We start from the raw sequence: 15,778 nt of genomic DNA, 5'->3' as shown, positions 1-15,778 counted from the left end.
TCGCGTCATTGCACTCCAGCCTCAGCGACAGAGCAAGGCTCTGCCTCAAAAAAAAAAAAAAAAAAAAAAAATTAGGGGAAGGTAGGGCAGGAGGGGTGTGGGAATTTCCGCCTATATTAGATGCCTAGGTAGAGATGTCAAATAGGCAGTTGGATATATAAGTCTGGAAATTTAAAAGTCCAGGTTGATGATATAAACTCAGAAATTGCCAGTGTGCATGGATAGCATTTAAAACTGTAATGCTGGATGATATTACAAAGGGAATGAATTGTTACAGAAAAGTTCCTTAAACAGAGGTTAGGGGCTGGAGAGATAAGTAGGAATTAGCAAAGAGTATTAAAAACCATGGCTTGTTAGAAGACGATGGCTTGTTAAAGGGAGGTTAGAAGAAAATAAAAAATAGTGGCATCTCTAAGCTAGGTGATTACAATTTCATGAAGAAGTGAGCGACCGTTACGAATGCTATTTAAGCTGACTATAAGATGGACTGTGGGATTAGAAATATGGAGGTCATTTGTGACCTAATAAAGCTATTTTGGTGGAGTAGTAGCATAATACTATTAGCCCAAGGCAGAGCCTTTATATGGATTAAAACAATGCTCCTCTTAAAAGACACTTCCATCTCTTGTAAAATTGTCAAATACACTAATCTTTTTGCAACAAGACACTTGGTGCCATCTGCTGGAAAATCACTGCCATAAATTATGTGAGCATCATTCTCCTAAATGTGGCACTCCTGTACAGTGTGCAACCTGCAGAATCATACCTAGTGCTTTGTGTCAGGGACAATGTTTGAATTAGAATGGGTTCAAGAGATTCAGAGAAAGAAGACATAGCAAGTACAGACAATTCTTACAAAGCAAAGAGTTTTGCTACCAGTGAAATAAAAAAATGGAGGAATAGCCAGAAGAGGTAGATTGAAGGGACAGTTCTTTTTTAAATGATGTGAGCTACCTTAGGAAGTTTTTGTTCTGATGAGATTATTCCAGCAGAAAGGGAAAACTGATGCAGTAGAACAGAAGGGAGGACTGCTCAAATGAAGGTTCTGAGTAACTTGAGGTGAGGATCTAAGTGACTTGTGAGGACCTGGGCCTTAAATAGAATATGGAGGTTCACCTAGCTAACAGCAGGGAAAGTAAGGAACATATTCTCAAATGCAAGTAAGTTCATTGATAAAATGGTGGGAGTATAGAGAAGACTTCTTCTAATTGCTTATGTTTTCAATAAAGTAGGAAGCAAGGTCATCAGCAGAGGACAAAGAGTAGGAAGGGTGGAAGTGGTCTGAAAGAGGAGAAAGTCAGCCCAGCATTGTAGGAGAACAAATAGATTAAGGAAATGTAGTATGATATCAGGGAGCATTGAAGGCTCACTTGAGATTAGTGGTCAAAATTGAAAGACCATTCAATAATCTGTGTGTATTTCGCATTCACCATTTATATGTAGAGTGTACAGAGTTGGATTTAACCAGATGCATACAACAGGGAGAAGGCCAAGAAATTCAAGAGTGTATGGAAAGGTATAATTACAAGTGGCTGTGTATAAAGAAGACCCAATGAAGTACTCTGGTAGGTGTTCAACAAATGAGATGAATCAAAAAAAGAGATATCAATACAAGACTCCTGAAATCTTTCACTGCAACAAATGCCCCAGACCTCCTTACCAAATGTGGATGACTCACACTGATACTCAATGCCTTTACTACTCAAATATTTTAATGTTATTACTCCAACATGACTGTGAAATTTCAAAGTGATAACTTGGATATTCCAGAGAACCCAAATCTTCCCAGGTTTTTCTAATTATCCAAGAGTTTTGCTGATGACGTCCCCAGAAAAATTTAACGCAAGTTATTAAACACAGGTCTTATCTCCAAACTTCTACAGAGTTTATAATTAAATAATTCCTGAAGCTATTGGCGGGTCTACAAATATAGTTTTGTAATAAGAAATTCTTCTCTATTAATGGGTATGAATTCCAATGGTATTCTGCATTCTCTAATGTTTTCCACAATTTATCTGAATACTCCTCTAACTAGTTTCACAAGGTAAATCAAGCCAGCAATCATCCTCCTATTATCATAGCCTCTTATTTTTCATTTTTTAACTCTACTCCTAATAATTCAAAATATTTTGCATTTATTATCATCAATAATTAGTCATGTCTGTAGATGTGAGCTTCATTACGGAATCTGCAATTTCTTACAAATCTTAAACACTGGATCTCAATTCTTTATTACAAGTAGTTAAAAACAAAACAAATGAAACTTCCTTCAACAACAAAAAATTAGCTACAGCTGTTGAACCTGTTTTTATGAGGAGGTACATTATTACACCATTAAGGAAGTCTTCAGTCACAATCCTTGGAAAACATTGTTCTCGGAGTCAGATATCTCTTTTCCATGCCAATATAAACACAATGCTGGCCAGCTGTCAGGAACAAAATGTAAAATGTTCACTCAAGCACCACCACCTCTACTGAGGCCACACCTTATAACACAGAAGCTTAGGTAATTATCTAATAATAAAAAAATTGTGAGACCAATTCCTTCAGGAAGAACAGGAACAATTGTTTATCCACTTCAGTATAAAAATATCAATAAAAAAGCCAAAGTTGTTTTCCTTTCACCAATTTCTTTTAAAATTTTCTCTTCTCTTCACTCATTCTTTAACAAAGATACTATGTATGTCCCTTCTCACCAGCCCAAGGTGCTCAAAGCAACTAAAGTGTATTACGACATTAGCAATTGTCCAGAATTGATGAAAGAAATTAAGCTCCTTGACATATTTTACACCGAAAGTGACATGCTTCATGTCCTAATTTCTACACCGCCAAGGCTAACGTTAATGGAACAAGATTCCATTCTCACAATGTTTTCATGTGACTAAAGTAAACATTTTTATGAACAGAGGATGAGAAACTTTTATGTTCTGCCAAAGGGGGGGGGTAGGGGAAGACTACCATGTCTACATTCACATGATTCATAATATCTAGAAAGGAGCTGACAAATCACATTTCACACATGGGGGCAGGGGAAGAGGCAGGCAGGAAGAAGGAAGGAGAGAAAGCTGTTTTCCCACCACAGAAGTATCTCCAAATCCTAGCCCTTATGTAAAAGCATCTCACATGCAAGCATTCACAACAATCCTGGAAAGCAAGAATGTAACTGATGATGTGGTATAATACATATTAAAATTCAGGAAGCAAGTATGTGGTGGGAAAGAGATAAAATGTTATTGAAACATGATGATTTTGTTTTAGCAAAACAAATAATGGTCCCAATACCAACCACAAAAAATAGTAACTGTATTATTTTCAAACCAATATTCAAAGACTAACACTAAAATAACAGCCTCTCAAAGCAATGAACTGTGGTTTAGAAATGAAGGATGTGCCCTGACCAAAGACAGTACCACGGCTCAAACAACTATAGCTCCCACCATTGGGGCATGATGCACTAATAGGGGACAACCATTGTCGAACTTGTTCAGTTTACATTGGTGAATAAAAAGATCCAACCTGGTGATGTACCTTTTGAACAGTGAACAACAACAAAAAGAAATTTAAAAAAAAAAAAAAAAAGACCCAACCAAGTGTTGTAAATAACCTTTTTTTGTCCAACACTTTAAATAAACTCCCCTCCAAAAAAAAGATGATTTGAATTATACTGGTATTACAATATTAGTGTTTGTATACTAGATGCTTTTCAAAATAGACATATTATACACATAGCAGCACAAATAAAATTTATTTTTCCCTGTAAATTCATTTAAAAGTATATTATCTATGATTATCCTATCAAGGTCAGAAACATCAGGTCTTACTCCAAGATAGGTAAATGCCTTTGAAATTCAACAAAAAGAGACAATGATCTTATGAGCTCATTTATGTTCATGCATGAAAGTGTGAAGGTCACTAGCTTTGCTGTGTTTCTACAAGTTTCCTTGACTGTAAAAAGAGTCAAAATAAAACCAACCTAATTCAGGATGTTAAAATTAATTATGTTAAATAAAATTAGCCAAAGCACTATAAATTAAATGACATAATACTTAAGTTCTGTGCTGCTGACACCCTTTGATCAAAAGGACGGTGACCCAGTAAGGTGCTTCTGGAGGGTATTACTTCTCTAATCCCGAATTTATCATCACTGACCCTTTAGGCATAATAAAATGCAGAGTGTAAATAGATTGGTGACAATTTATTTAATTTAGATTGAGCTACTTATAAATACCTGATAGCTCTGGAAACAACATACATATCCATCTTGCAAATATCAGTAGAAAGAATACATACGTGCCATATTTGATAAGAAATTCTGAAACATATGGCAACTTTTATAAAATAGACAAGTTTAATTTTACTACCATCCAGCCTTAGCCCTTTACTTTCCTCACCCCGTTTGCTGCCTCCATCCCTAACACCCATCCAATCCAGTTTCTCTCATCAGGAATTCACAAATGAATTCTTTACAACAAGGTTTTCAACAAAAGAAAAACCATGATGTGAATCTTCCCTTAAACGTAACAGTACTGATTAATTCAAATTCTATAGAAATGGCTACTTTCAATATGAACTGAAGCTCTTACTCTTCAATTACAATCTGCTAAGATATATATGGGGCATTATATCAGCATCTGTCCTGCAGATTAAGAATAATTTTAAAGTGAGTGAAGTCAAACCTTACAGCTTTCTAAAAGACCAGGAAAGCTTGTTCTTCATTGTGCCTCTTTGGCTTCTACTATAGAAACAGTACTTTTTTTAATGATAATACATACCATGAAATCTTTTCTTGAACCCAGAGCTTCTGTACTTAAAATGTTATGATCCAAATTCCTCTCTTTTAAGAAAAAAAATCAGCAATGACAATACTTAGCAATTATCATCTGAGCTAGTAATGTCTAAAACAATTATAAGGGCCATACATTAGTGGCCATTTTTAAGCTCACTAAACGAAGATGGGCTTATAAAGGTGGGGGCCGGGCTATTTAAGATACAGATCTATTTATAGTTAGAGGATGCGCTAAATACTTTGAGTGGTCATCCCCATATACATAATTATACTGAACTCAGATTGAAACCTGCCTACAAATTTTGTTCTTTAAGTATTAGTAAGTTCTGCTTATTTAGGTCTTCTACGGACAAACTGCAACCGACCACTCAGTATTAAACCAATAGTCCAGTATTAAGCCCTCTGAAACCTTAATCTTTGTCTGGCAGGAAGGATTTGAGATATAAAACCAACCTCTATGTGAGCAGGATGCATTAAATGAGTTAAGCTGCCTATAATGAAGCTTCATTATCTTGAAGCATTATAAACTCATCGAAATATAAAATATCTATAAATTTCTATATACATAGTTTAAGTTTGAAAATTTTTCTAAAATCTGAAAGAAAACTACTTCCCTTACATGTTTTCCTATCAGAAATGGACTTTTTCCAGCTAATATGCCTCTATTAATTAAACCAAGGAGCTTGAAATTCTAAAGTTCAAAAAGGATCAAAAATAGTAATACAATCTAAAAATCATATGGTTTTGGCTTCAGAATTTTATTTTAAAGGTTGTACAGTATCCGATTATGAGACTGTTGCAAACCTGGGTAATCTGTCAGGTGTATGAGATGAAAGAGAAAAGCCAGTAAAATGAAAAGACAAAGTAAATACGTTTTCCATTTTATATAACCATTCAGTAGTAATGTAACCATTCAGTTAACCACTGAATGGTTAACCAGTTAACCATTCAAAAGTAACCATTCAGATTTCTCTATACATGAGTCACATTATTAATGTGATCTCTAAACTTTTTGGTAAGTTAAAATATTTGTGTTTATTAAAAAGTAAAAGTGTTTGTAATTTAAAATTACATTAATTCAAATCTTAGGCACTTAAATTAAGGCATGTGTCACTTTAGACATATTAAAATAGTGTATAAGAACAAGTTTTTAATAAATATCTCAAAAGGCTGATATACCATGCCTGGACAAGCTTCCAGTGTGTTTTTAGTGTGTCTGATTCTTTTAACCTCGATCTCTTTGGATGGCATGTGGTGGGGGAATAATGGGCACCTTGTTCACAAACACAAACTTTCTCCTTAGATATAGTCTGGGTGATGTGTTCACATACTAAAATCATGAAAACCTTTCCAAAATCACAATGGTATACATACTCTTTTCAATACAAAAAATTAATCATTATCATTGACGGCATACGGCTTCTTAGATTCCTTGCCCCTTTCATGGAAGAATTCAATTACAAACAGCACTAAACAACTAGTGACTCACTATAAATTCTCCCATAAACACCAGATAATGTATACCATCAACTTGCATGACAAACAGTCCCAATGCCTAACAGGCTCAACACTCATATCTCAGTCATGGCTGCATGGCCAGGAAAATGAACATCATGACGGATTCCTGCATTCTTCACATTGTGCTCATGAACAAAGTCAGTGTAGTTTCTATGTGCGGTCTGGGGTGGGGGCAAGGCCCTTGTGTTCCACTGGTTTCCACCACGTTGACAGCAGTCACTGGCAGCAGAGAGCCTGGATGGTTGGGGAGTGGGAGGGGAGCACAGTTAGTCAATAGGAATAGGAGAAAATGGATGTGTAAGAGATAATAAAGGTGAAAGGTAATGTCACTAGCATGCACTGCTGCTATGAGGAGTTAACAACATCTACTCCATGCAATGATAACATTCAAGAATAACAAAGTGGGGGAAATCCACAAAGTTACATGTAATGAAAAATACCAATATGGAAATACATGTAAGTAATCTGACTCAGTTAAAGTGAATTAAAGAAGAAATTTCTCAGAAAGCAAGACCCTCTGTATCTGTCCCTGATGTTGTTACTAATACTAAAAGCAGAAATGCTGTTAGGGGTTTTAATCAGAAGAAAAAAATATTCATAATCTACTCACTTCAAATATTTGAAAAAATAACTATACATAAGGACAAAAGCATGTATGGAAAAGGAAGACTGTGAAAATTCTTCCTTAAATTATGAGATTTCACAGAACTGAAACCCAGGGAACAAAATTCAGACAGAGCACTAAAAATAAAAAATCTACCTTCAGAGGCCATGTAATTTTACATCAATGTTCCCAATTAACAATAGAGAATCATTGCTCCTTATATATCAAAGTTCACAAGACCTCAAAATGAAATTCAACAGGTACAGATAATGTGATCAGATGACACGGCTTCTCCAAGAAGTAGTTTGGTAAGCATATTAGGCACCTCTTATCACAGTGCTATAGAAAAGGCCTACAGAATTCTAAGACTGAAACATGCATACATGCAGTTCTTGGTAAGAAGTGATCAGAGTCCTCCAGTAGAAAGAAAGCAAATCAAAGTCTGGTGACTTGGCAGAAAGGGCAGCACATATTTCAAGTAACTACAAAAGGAAAATACCACCCCAAATATAAAATATGTGCAAAAATACATTTTTAATAAGTGTTATCTTTCTAACTCAACCAAAACATTAATCTTCACCTTTATCCCTTAGGGAAACTGTAAAGAAATTAAAATAATTTTTCAAAACAAACTTGGAAGGCTTTTTTATAACAAAATCATCTTTCTTTTAACTGAAATACAATTTGTTCATCAGACCTGGCTCACAAAAATCACAACCCTCAAGTTATGGTCTCTAAAAATTTAGAAAACTAAATTAGGTTTATGTTCTCCCCTATCAACGCAAGAGTTTCTAAACACTGTTCAGTTTTGTTTCTGTTGTTGCTTACAAATGATTTGTGGGTTTACAATACATGAATTGTTTCTCAAAATGTGAAATTTTAAATACCTGATTATTCTAAGCTACTGATATGCCAAAGCATTCACTCTAATAATGCTGTCATTTAAAAAACACCAGCAAAAAAACGCTGAAAACTTGAACAGGGAGTAGGTTTAGATTAAATTGGTTGAAAGTTATCTGCCAGAAATAGAATGGTCCATTATTCTGCCCAATTGTTCAAACATAGGAAGCACTTCCAAACTTTAACCACTTACCACTTTCTAAAGGAGAACTGTTTTATATTCTTTTGAAAGCATTAACAAGAATCAAAGCATGCAGAAAAAAGAATGAAATGCAGAGTACATTTGAAATTAAGGCGGAAGAGTCCATTATCTCCAAAACATGCCAGCTCTATATTCAGTTCCATGCCCTTGTTGACATACACTGAGGCTTATTTTGTTATAAAGAGCACCACTTTACTCTATTTCAGCAAAGGAGGTCTCAGCACAACCACATAAAGAAAGGAAAACACACAGCTCCAAATTTTTCATTTTCCTTAAAATTTTATAAATTCAATGCTCTCTCTAAAGGATGCATCAAACTAACCAAGTAGTACCTAACAAATAAAATCAAACAGATTTAAATATGTACCTATTAATATGGAAAAACTCAGATTCAGTGTTGTAATATAGTATGCCAACTAATTAGATTCTCATTCCATATGAATGTAAAAGGCAAACATATAAAAGACACTTCTTTTACAGCTGAAGTCTCAGTACTGTTTTTCCTTGCAAACAGAACTTGGTGGTAACATCAATGAGATAAAACGTAACTGCTTACAGGAGCTGTGTTTTCCATAAGAAATTGAAGACACTTTCTAAAAATGACTTTAAAAAATAAATTTGACATTTATAAGCCTCATTCTTTACACTTTTAAGTGTGTACCCAGATGCACACAAATATACACAAAGTATCACCACCACACACCCATGTAGAAAGAAAATAAAAAGGAGAAAATGGGGCCAGGGGAGAAGAGAACTCAATCTTATAAACTAATCGCAAGTTATTTGGAACTGAAGTAAAAATATGCCCAAATATCAAGAGCAAGGCACCTTGCAGTTAGTTAAGCCAAAATAACAGTGAAAAATAATTACATAGCAAAGACTGAAAATAATCACCAACCACTGTTGACCCACCACCATGAAGGAAGAACTGGCTGCACAGAAAGCTGACCAAAACCTTGAGATCACCACAGAAATGCATTAGATTTCAGGTACTACACAAACTAAGAGCAAGAGAAAAAGAGAAAAATCCTATGAATTATCAAAATTCATTTCACAAACAGAAAAATCACTTGAACAGGTGACACACCCAACATGACCACTGAATCAATCCCCAAGAAGCCCCCACCAAGCCACATATATTTATTGGGAAAGGATAAACTCAAGTGATTAACTCCAATAAGACACAAAGTATCCATACTTGTATATTTACTATTAATCTAAAAAAAAACCTGGAAGTCTAAATAATTAAAGCATCTTTTTCCTGTCATCAGATTCTCTCTCAGTCTCCTTAGGGTATCTCATGCTTTATCAGATTTTAATCATGTTTCGCTTCTGACTTTACCCTCTGTCTTTAATGAGAAAAACACATTTGAAGCAGCATCATGTTGTTTGGAATAACATGTGGTGGATATACTTTCCTTACGGACCTGGGAAAATATTCTACTGTCCTTTTCAACACAGAGTCATCCACCACTACCACATCAAGCTAATAAGAGCAGATTTATTTTAAATGTATTAATGTTTTGTTTCAAATAAATAATAAGGACAGCTGTCTGATGGTCTTCATTTAGACAACTGTACTCCCTTTATCACCAACATCCTTATTTTCCCCATCTCAATATGATTATTTAATAACATGCTTTCCAGCTCACAAATATGAATAATTTGCTTTCAATCATATTTAAAGTACTTTAAGATTACGGCTTGGAATTCCAAATACAATTAAGTAGGCAATATTTTATTTTAGTTTAAGGAATTAACAAACCATTTCCTGTCGTGCTGGTCTGTTCCAGGATTCTGTGGCAGATTCTCTATCTCCACTGGCACAGGAGCAGAGGAAATGGAAGGACTCACAAGCAGAGCAGATCTCATCCCCCAAGCCTTTGGACAAAAATTACAAAAATTATCTATTTTGCCTAGATAACAGATCTCCTCATCAACAAATACTAAAATGGAGTACTACTTACAAAGCCAACAAATAAAATGTAACCAAATGCTTGAATTTTATATACCACCTCAGAGACAGTTAATGAATGAAATATTAGTAATCAGTTAAATTATGTTCTTGGATTCACAGTGACAGAAAATGTTATACAGCAGCTGTTTCATTTACAAAATCTCAGAGAAAAAATAACAGGAAGTTATTACTGAACCACTAAAGGGAAAAGGAAAAGAAAATGCACACAATTTGTGCAAGGTTACATACACCACTATGAAAATCCAATCAATAGTACTACTGTTACCATAATTAACCGGTGATCCGGTGTTTTAGAAACTTAATATTGTCTTACCTGTTGGGAGCCATTACTTTGGGTCAAAACATTATTGTGAACACTGTAATGGGGGAAAAAATCTATTAAAAAGTCTGTATGAAATCTCAGGACTTCACTTTGTAAGATGACACATACACGAACAAAATATTTATTTTAAAGATATTAACATTTTGTTTCAAATAAAGAATAAAACTACTGCTGGTACCTAAAACTAAGAATGTCAGATACCCAAAAACACTTGTTCTTATAGGCAAATACTTGCTTTTCTATAGTTGCTCATTTGATGTTTCCATATACCTGTATTTTAATCATGCTTTAGAGGTATGCTTCACAACTAATGTTTATTCTTTGGACGACAGCTGTCAAGGATGACCTAACAAAGACAGCAACACAAGACCCACATAAACTTAACTGTCACTTCTTTTGTATATTCCTACCCTCAAGATTTTCCAGTATCGGCAACAACTCAGCATTTTATAACTCAAAAGGCCTTAGTATAAAAGGTTTAGAAAGTTTGAAAATTCTGTGTGTACACCTTCCTCTCCAAATGACTTATAAACACGTTTTAAAATTTTCAGTTTGGGCCAGGCACAGTGGCTCACGCCTGTAATCCTAGCCCTTTGGGAGGCCAAGGTGGGCGGATTATGAGGTCAGGAGATCGGGACTATCCTGGCTAACACGGTAAAACCCCGTCTCTACTAAAAATACAAAAAAATTAGCCTGGCGTGGTGCAGGTGCCTGTGGTCCCAGCTACTTGGGAGGCTGAGGCAGGAGAATGGCATGAACCCAGGAGGCGGAGCTTGAAGTGAGCTGAGATTGCACCACTGCATTCCAGCCTGGGCAACAGAGCCAGACTCCATCTCAAAAAAAAAACACAAAAAACAAAAACAAACTCAGTTTAGTTTGTACCCATCCCCACCCTGCCATCCCCACAAAAAGCACTTGAAAAAACCCTCAACCTATAATACAAAAAAAAAATAGAAACTACAGAACAGCAGAAAAAAAAATTCAATAAAATAAAAACTCAAAGATGAACTATAACTCACAACGAAATAAGAAAAAAGGTTTCCTAATGTCAGACATTCGAAAACAAGGATAAATGGTATCCCTGAAATAAGAAATTCAACTAACGTAAAAAATAATTCAAAGATTTTAAAAATTCCTTGAAAGTGAGAAAACAATTTACAGATTTAATGACAGCACTGTGTTTCAGGAAAAAGAGACAGAAAATGAAATACAATCAATCCCTTATTGTTCAGCCACTAATCTTCAAGGATAAGGAAGGAATACTTCGGGTACCCTGAGTAGATTTAAAAGCAAATCTCTACCAATTATCAGGTTGGCAAAGACCTCCCATAGCAATAATCAAGAATATTATTTTATAACCAGCCAACATGTCATTCTACTAAGGAAACAAGCAAAGCTCTCAAATACAACCTCTGAATAGAGTATCCAGAAGCCTTTCTAACAAGGTGAGAGCAAAAACCACTACCTGATAATGAAAGCCAACCAGTTAAGAACCGAAGAATAAAGAGAGGCCCTGCTAAAAAGCTGGGGAATGAAGAGTGAACACATTTTATATTCTATTTTTTTAAGAACTACGGATCAATTACAAGTTGCGCCACCATAACTTGCATTATCACTGTCTGGGTTCAAAGCCAAGCTGTGTCATTAGGTCTACTCTGCATACCTTGGGTTACTCAGTTGCATGGGACTGTTAGAACGACTAAATGAGTTAATACTAGCGAAATACAAATAATAGCGATTACAACAACAAAAAAATACCTTTAAAAGAAATACTATTGGTAAGGCATGGTGGTTTATGCCTGTAATCCCAGCACTCTCAGGGGCCGAGGCAGGAGGATGCCTGAGCCCAGGGATTTGAGACCAGCCTGGGCAACAGAGCCAGACCTCTAGCTCTACAAAAAATTTAAAAATAGCTACGTGTTGGGGTGTGTGCCTGAAGCAGTTTCATATACTTTGGAGGCTGAGGCAGGAGGATTGCCTGATCCCAGGAGGTTGAGGCTACAGTGAGCCATGATCATGCCACTGCACTGCAGCCTGGGTGGACCCTGTCTCAAAAACAAAACAAACAAACCAACAAAAAACAACCACCACCCCTCCCTCAAAAATAAATAAATAAATAAATAAATAAATAAATAAATAAATAAATAAATAAATAAATAAAACAATTTAGTGTAGATTCACTGCCATGGCAATGTTAAAGATTATATCCATCAGGTACAATTTCTTTTTACTAACCATGTTACTCTTCCTAGAATACCCATGATCCTAAGCCTTAATGAAATCTCACCCTGCCTGCTTGGTACAGAGGTTAGACTTACTAGTCCATGGTCCCTTGGTTATTCTCGGAAGCTTTGCCTTTAACTAGAAATAACTTTAGTAGGTGATCAGTAAGAATAACATGAGAACAAAATACTTATAAGTGATGTTAATTGAATCATAGCTTCCTGTTTTAAATTGTCTGAAATACAAAAAGCATTATTTTCTGATAATTATATACATTCTTTCACTTCTATGAGTATTAAGGAATTACTGAATTATTTCTCATTACTAATCTAGTTCAAACTTCCCTTTTTAAAGGACTAGATAAAATAACTGACCCTTTTGCTTTTACATAGTATACCTCCTACTCATTTGATTTCCTCTACCATTTTTTCTTTTCCTCTTCCTTGTCTTCAAGACTGCATATTAAGCCTGTATAAGACATACCAGTAATTGAAATGTCAACTATCCTTTAAACATCACCTCTTAAAATACTGTATAGTATTCATGACTCACAAGAGTCGTTAGGAGCCAAAATAGTACAAGAAAAATGACTGACATTAGCGAATTAGAAAATCTGTTATTCAAATGGGCATTTTACAAAACTGTAGAATACAAGGTTGAGAAGCTTTTCAGGTCTAGTTGTGCCTTTTCAAACGGTACTGTTTTCCATGGTTCAGTGGAGCAAAACTGTTCATACAAACAGAACTGGAAGGGCAAGAGTGAAAGGGCATACAACATGCCAGTCTGAGCTCAGGTTTTCTCAAGCACTGCGATGGGTGGTGCTCAATACTCTTCAGGAGAGTTGGGTCCTCCTCTAGATCCCATTTCTAAAAGCCTAGTCTAAAAAAAAATCATCCCTTAAATATGCCATTTCTGCTATGTTTTCCAGAGCCAAAAGCATCACTAACGAAGAGACACTAACATTTAGCCATTAAAGTTAAATTAATCATAATTCCAAAACAGGCACAGTATATATTCATTTTATTTTTTTTTTACTGGAAATGTGTTTCAGAACATCTTAAAGAAAATCCTCCTATTTTTGCAAATAAAAGCCTTAATTTTTCAACTATGTATCATTGATGAATACTTTGTTCACATTTCTGCTAACTTTAGCAGGTACTCACTTTTTACTTTAAGCTCTAATATTCCATACCCCAGCCTCCTTTTCAGGAAAGCAAGACATAATCCATTAAATAAACAAAATAGTTTCAAAGATAAAGAAAAATCTCAAATATTACTCCATTTTTCTTTTTCTTTTTTTTTATTTGAGATGGAGTCTCGCTCTGTCACCCAGGCTAGAGAGCAGTGGCGCAATCTCGGCTCAGTGCAACTTCCGACTCCAGGGTTAAAGCAATTCTCCTATCTCAGCCTCCAGAGTAGCTGGGATTACAGGCATATGCCACTACGCCCAGCTAATTTTTGTATTTTTAGTAGAGAGGGGGTTTTGCCATGTTGGCCTGGCTGGTCTCAAACTCCTGACCTCAGGTGATCTGCCTGCCTTGGCCTCCCAAAGTGCTGGGATTACAGGCATGAGCCACTCCTCCCAGCCATTACTCCACTTTTCTGAAAAGCATAGCTTATAAACAAATCCAAGAAAAATAAAAGTATACAGCACAGAAAAGGCACAAAATGTTGATTTTTAACCAATAAAAATTTCACGGAGAGAATTTCACAGAAATTTCACTTCCTCCCTGTTCTATTTATTTATTCATTTATTTTCAACAGCCTATTGACAGCTAAAGAAACTTGAGGGGAGTCCTTGTTCAAAAAGCAGAGTGCTACTATAGTCAATCACTAATCATGGACTGGCTTTAACAGCTTTCAAAGTGAAAAAAAAATGGACATTTCAAGGTGAGGCTGATGATACTCAATATCCAAAAATAACCAATTTCTTTCAAAGAAGGTCTAGTGAGACGCCTGCCATATAAGAGTACAGACAAATTCAAAAATAAACTAGATTTGTGGGTATGGTCTGAATCTTATCTTTAACCAGCATTCTAGGAGACTCTAATACATACCAATTGTTAAGCATTATATGAGACTATAGACTCACTGTAATAAATAATATTAAAATTAATGGAGCCGGCCGGGTGTGGTGGCTCACACCTGTAATCCTAGTCCTTCGGGAGGCCGAGGCAGACGGATCACTTGAGGTGGGGAGTTTGAAACCAGCCTGGCCAACATGTTGAAACCCTGTCTCTACTAAAAATCCAAAAAATTAGGTGGGCATGGTGGTGCGTGCCTGTTATCTCAGCTACTTGGGAGGCTGAGGCAGGAGAATCACTTGAACCCGGGAGGCAGAGGTTGCAATGAGCCAAGATCACGTCACTGCAATCCAACCTGGGCGACAGAGCAAGACTCTGTCTCAAAAAAAATTAATTAATTAATTAAAATAACGGAGCCATCAGAAGCAAGACCTTCAGAATGGTAATTTGAAAACAAAAGCAGATACTCTCCCCAGTGAAACAAACATTTAAGTGGTTCAAAAAACAAACAAAACAAAAAATTTTTCTTTCTTTTTTTTTTTTTTTGAGACAGGGTCTCATTTTGTTACCCAGGCTGGAGTGCAGTGGAACGACCTCAACTCACTGCAGTCTCCGCCACCCTGGCTCAAGCAATCCCCCTGCCTCATCCTTTAAGTAGCTGAAGACTACATGTGCACGCCACCACATGTGGCTAATTTTTTTTTGTAATTTTTGTAGAGAAAGGGTTTGGCCATTTTGCCCAGGCTGGTCTCAAACTCCTGGGCTCAAGTGATCCGCCCACCTCCGCCTCCCAAAGTGCTAGCATTACAGGTATAAGCCACTGCACTCAGCCAAGAAAAAAAATTTTTTTTTGTTTTTGAGACGGGGTCTCACTCCATTGCCCAGGTGGGAGTACAGTGGTGTGCGATCATGGCTTGCTGCAGCCTCGACTTCCTGGATTCAGGTGATTCTCCCACCTCCCAAGTACCTGGGACCCCAGGCAGGTACCATCACACCCAGCTAAATTTTGTGGTTTTTGCAGAAATGGGGTTTCACCACGTTGCCCAGGCTGGTCTGGAACTCCTGGGCTTAAGCAATCCTCCCGTTCTGGCCACCCAAAGTGCAGGGATTAGAGGCATAAACCACCATGCCTGGCCCCCTAGTTTTGTTTTTGTTTTTTGTTTTTTTGTTTTTGTTTTTGAGACGGAGTCTCACTCTATTGGTTAGGCTGGAGCACAACAG

At 36.3% G+C, this 15,778-nt stretch overlaps 1 protein-coding gene across 4 annotated transcripts in view; it reads right to left on the bottom strand.

Moving 5' to 3' along the window:
- The window catches only part of EPB41L5 (erythrocyte membrane protein band 4.1 like 5), a 168,903-nt gene that overhangs the window by 82,503 nt on the left and 70,622 nt on the right, over positions 1–15,778 (bottom strand). For 3 of the 4 annotated variants that reach the window (XM_026456079.1, XM_026456080.1, XM_026456081.1), the window contains exons 15-16: positions 10,302–10,344; positions 9,776–9,891 (exon numbers count right to left, since the gene is read on the bottom strand). In XM_026456079.1, coding sequence (XP_026311864.1) covers positions 9,776–9,891; positions 10,302–10,344 — 159 coding nt within the window. Of the gene's footprint in view, positions 1–5,523; positions 6,539–9,775; positions 9,892–10,301; positions 10,345–15,778 lie in introns of those variants that run through there. The other variant, XM_023185188.1, reaches the window with a different exon arrangement.

This window comes from Piliocolobus tephrosceles, chromosome 11, assembly GCF_002776525.5.
Source record: "Piliocolobus tephrosceles isolate RC106 chromosome 11, ASM277652v3, whole genome shotgun sequence".
NCBI lineage: Eukaryota > Metazoa > Chordata > Mammalia > Primates > Cercopithecidae > Piliocolobus > Piliocolobus tephrosceles.
Note: the sequence above shows the minus strand (reverse complement) of the source record. Positions and strands in the feature narration are given on the sequence as shown.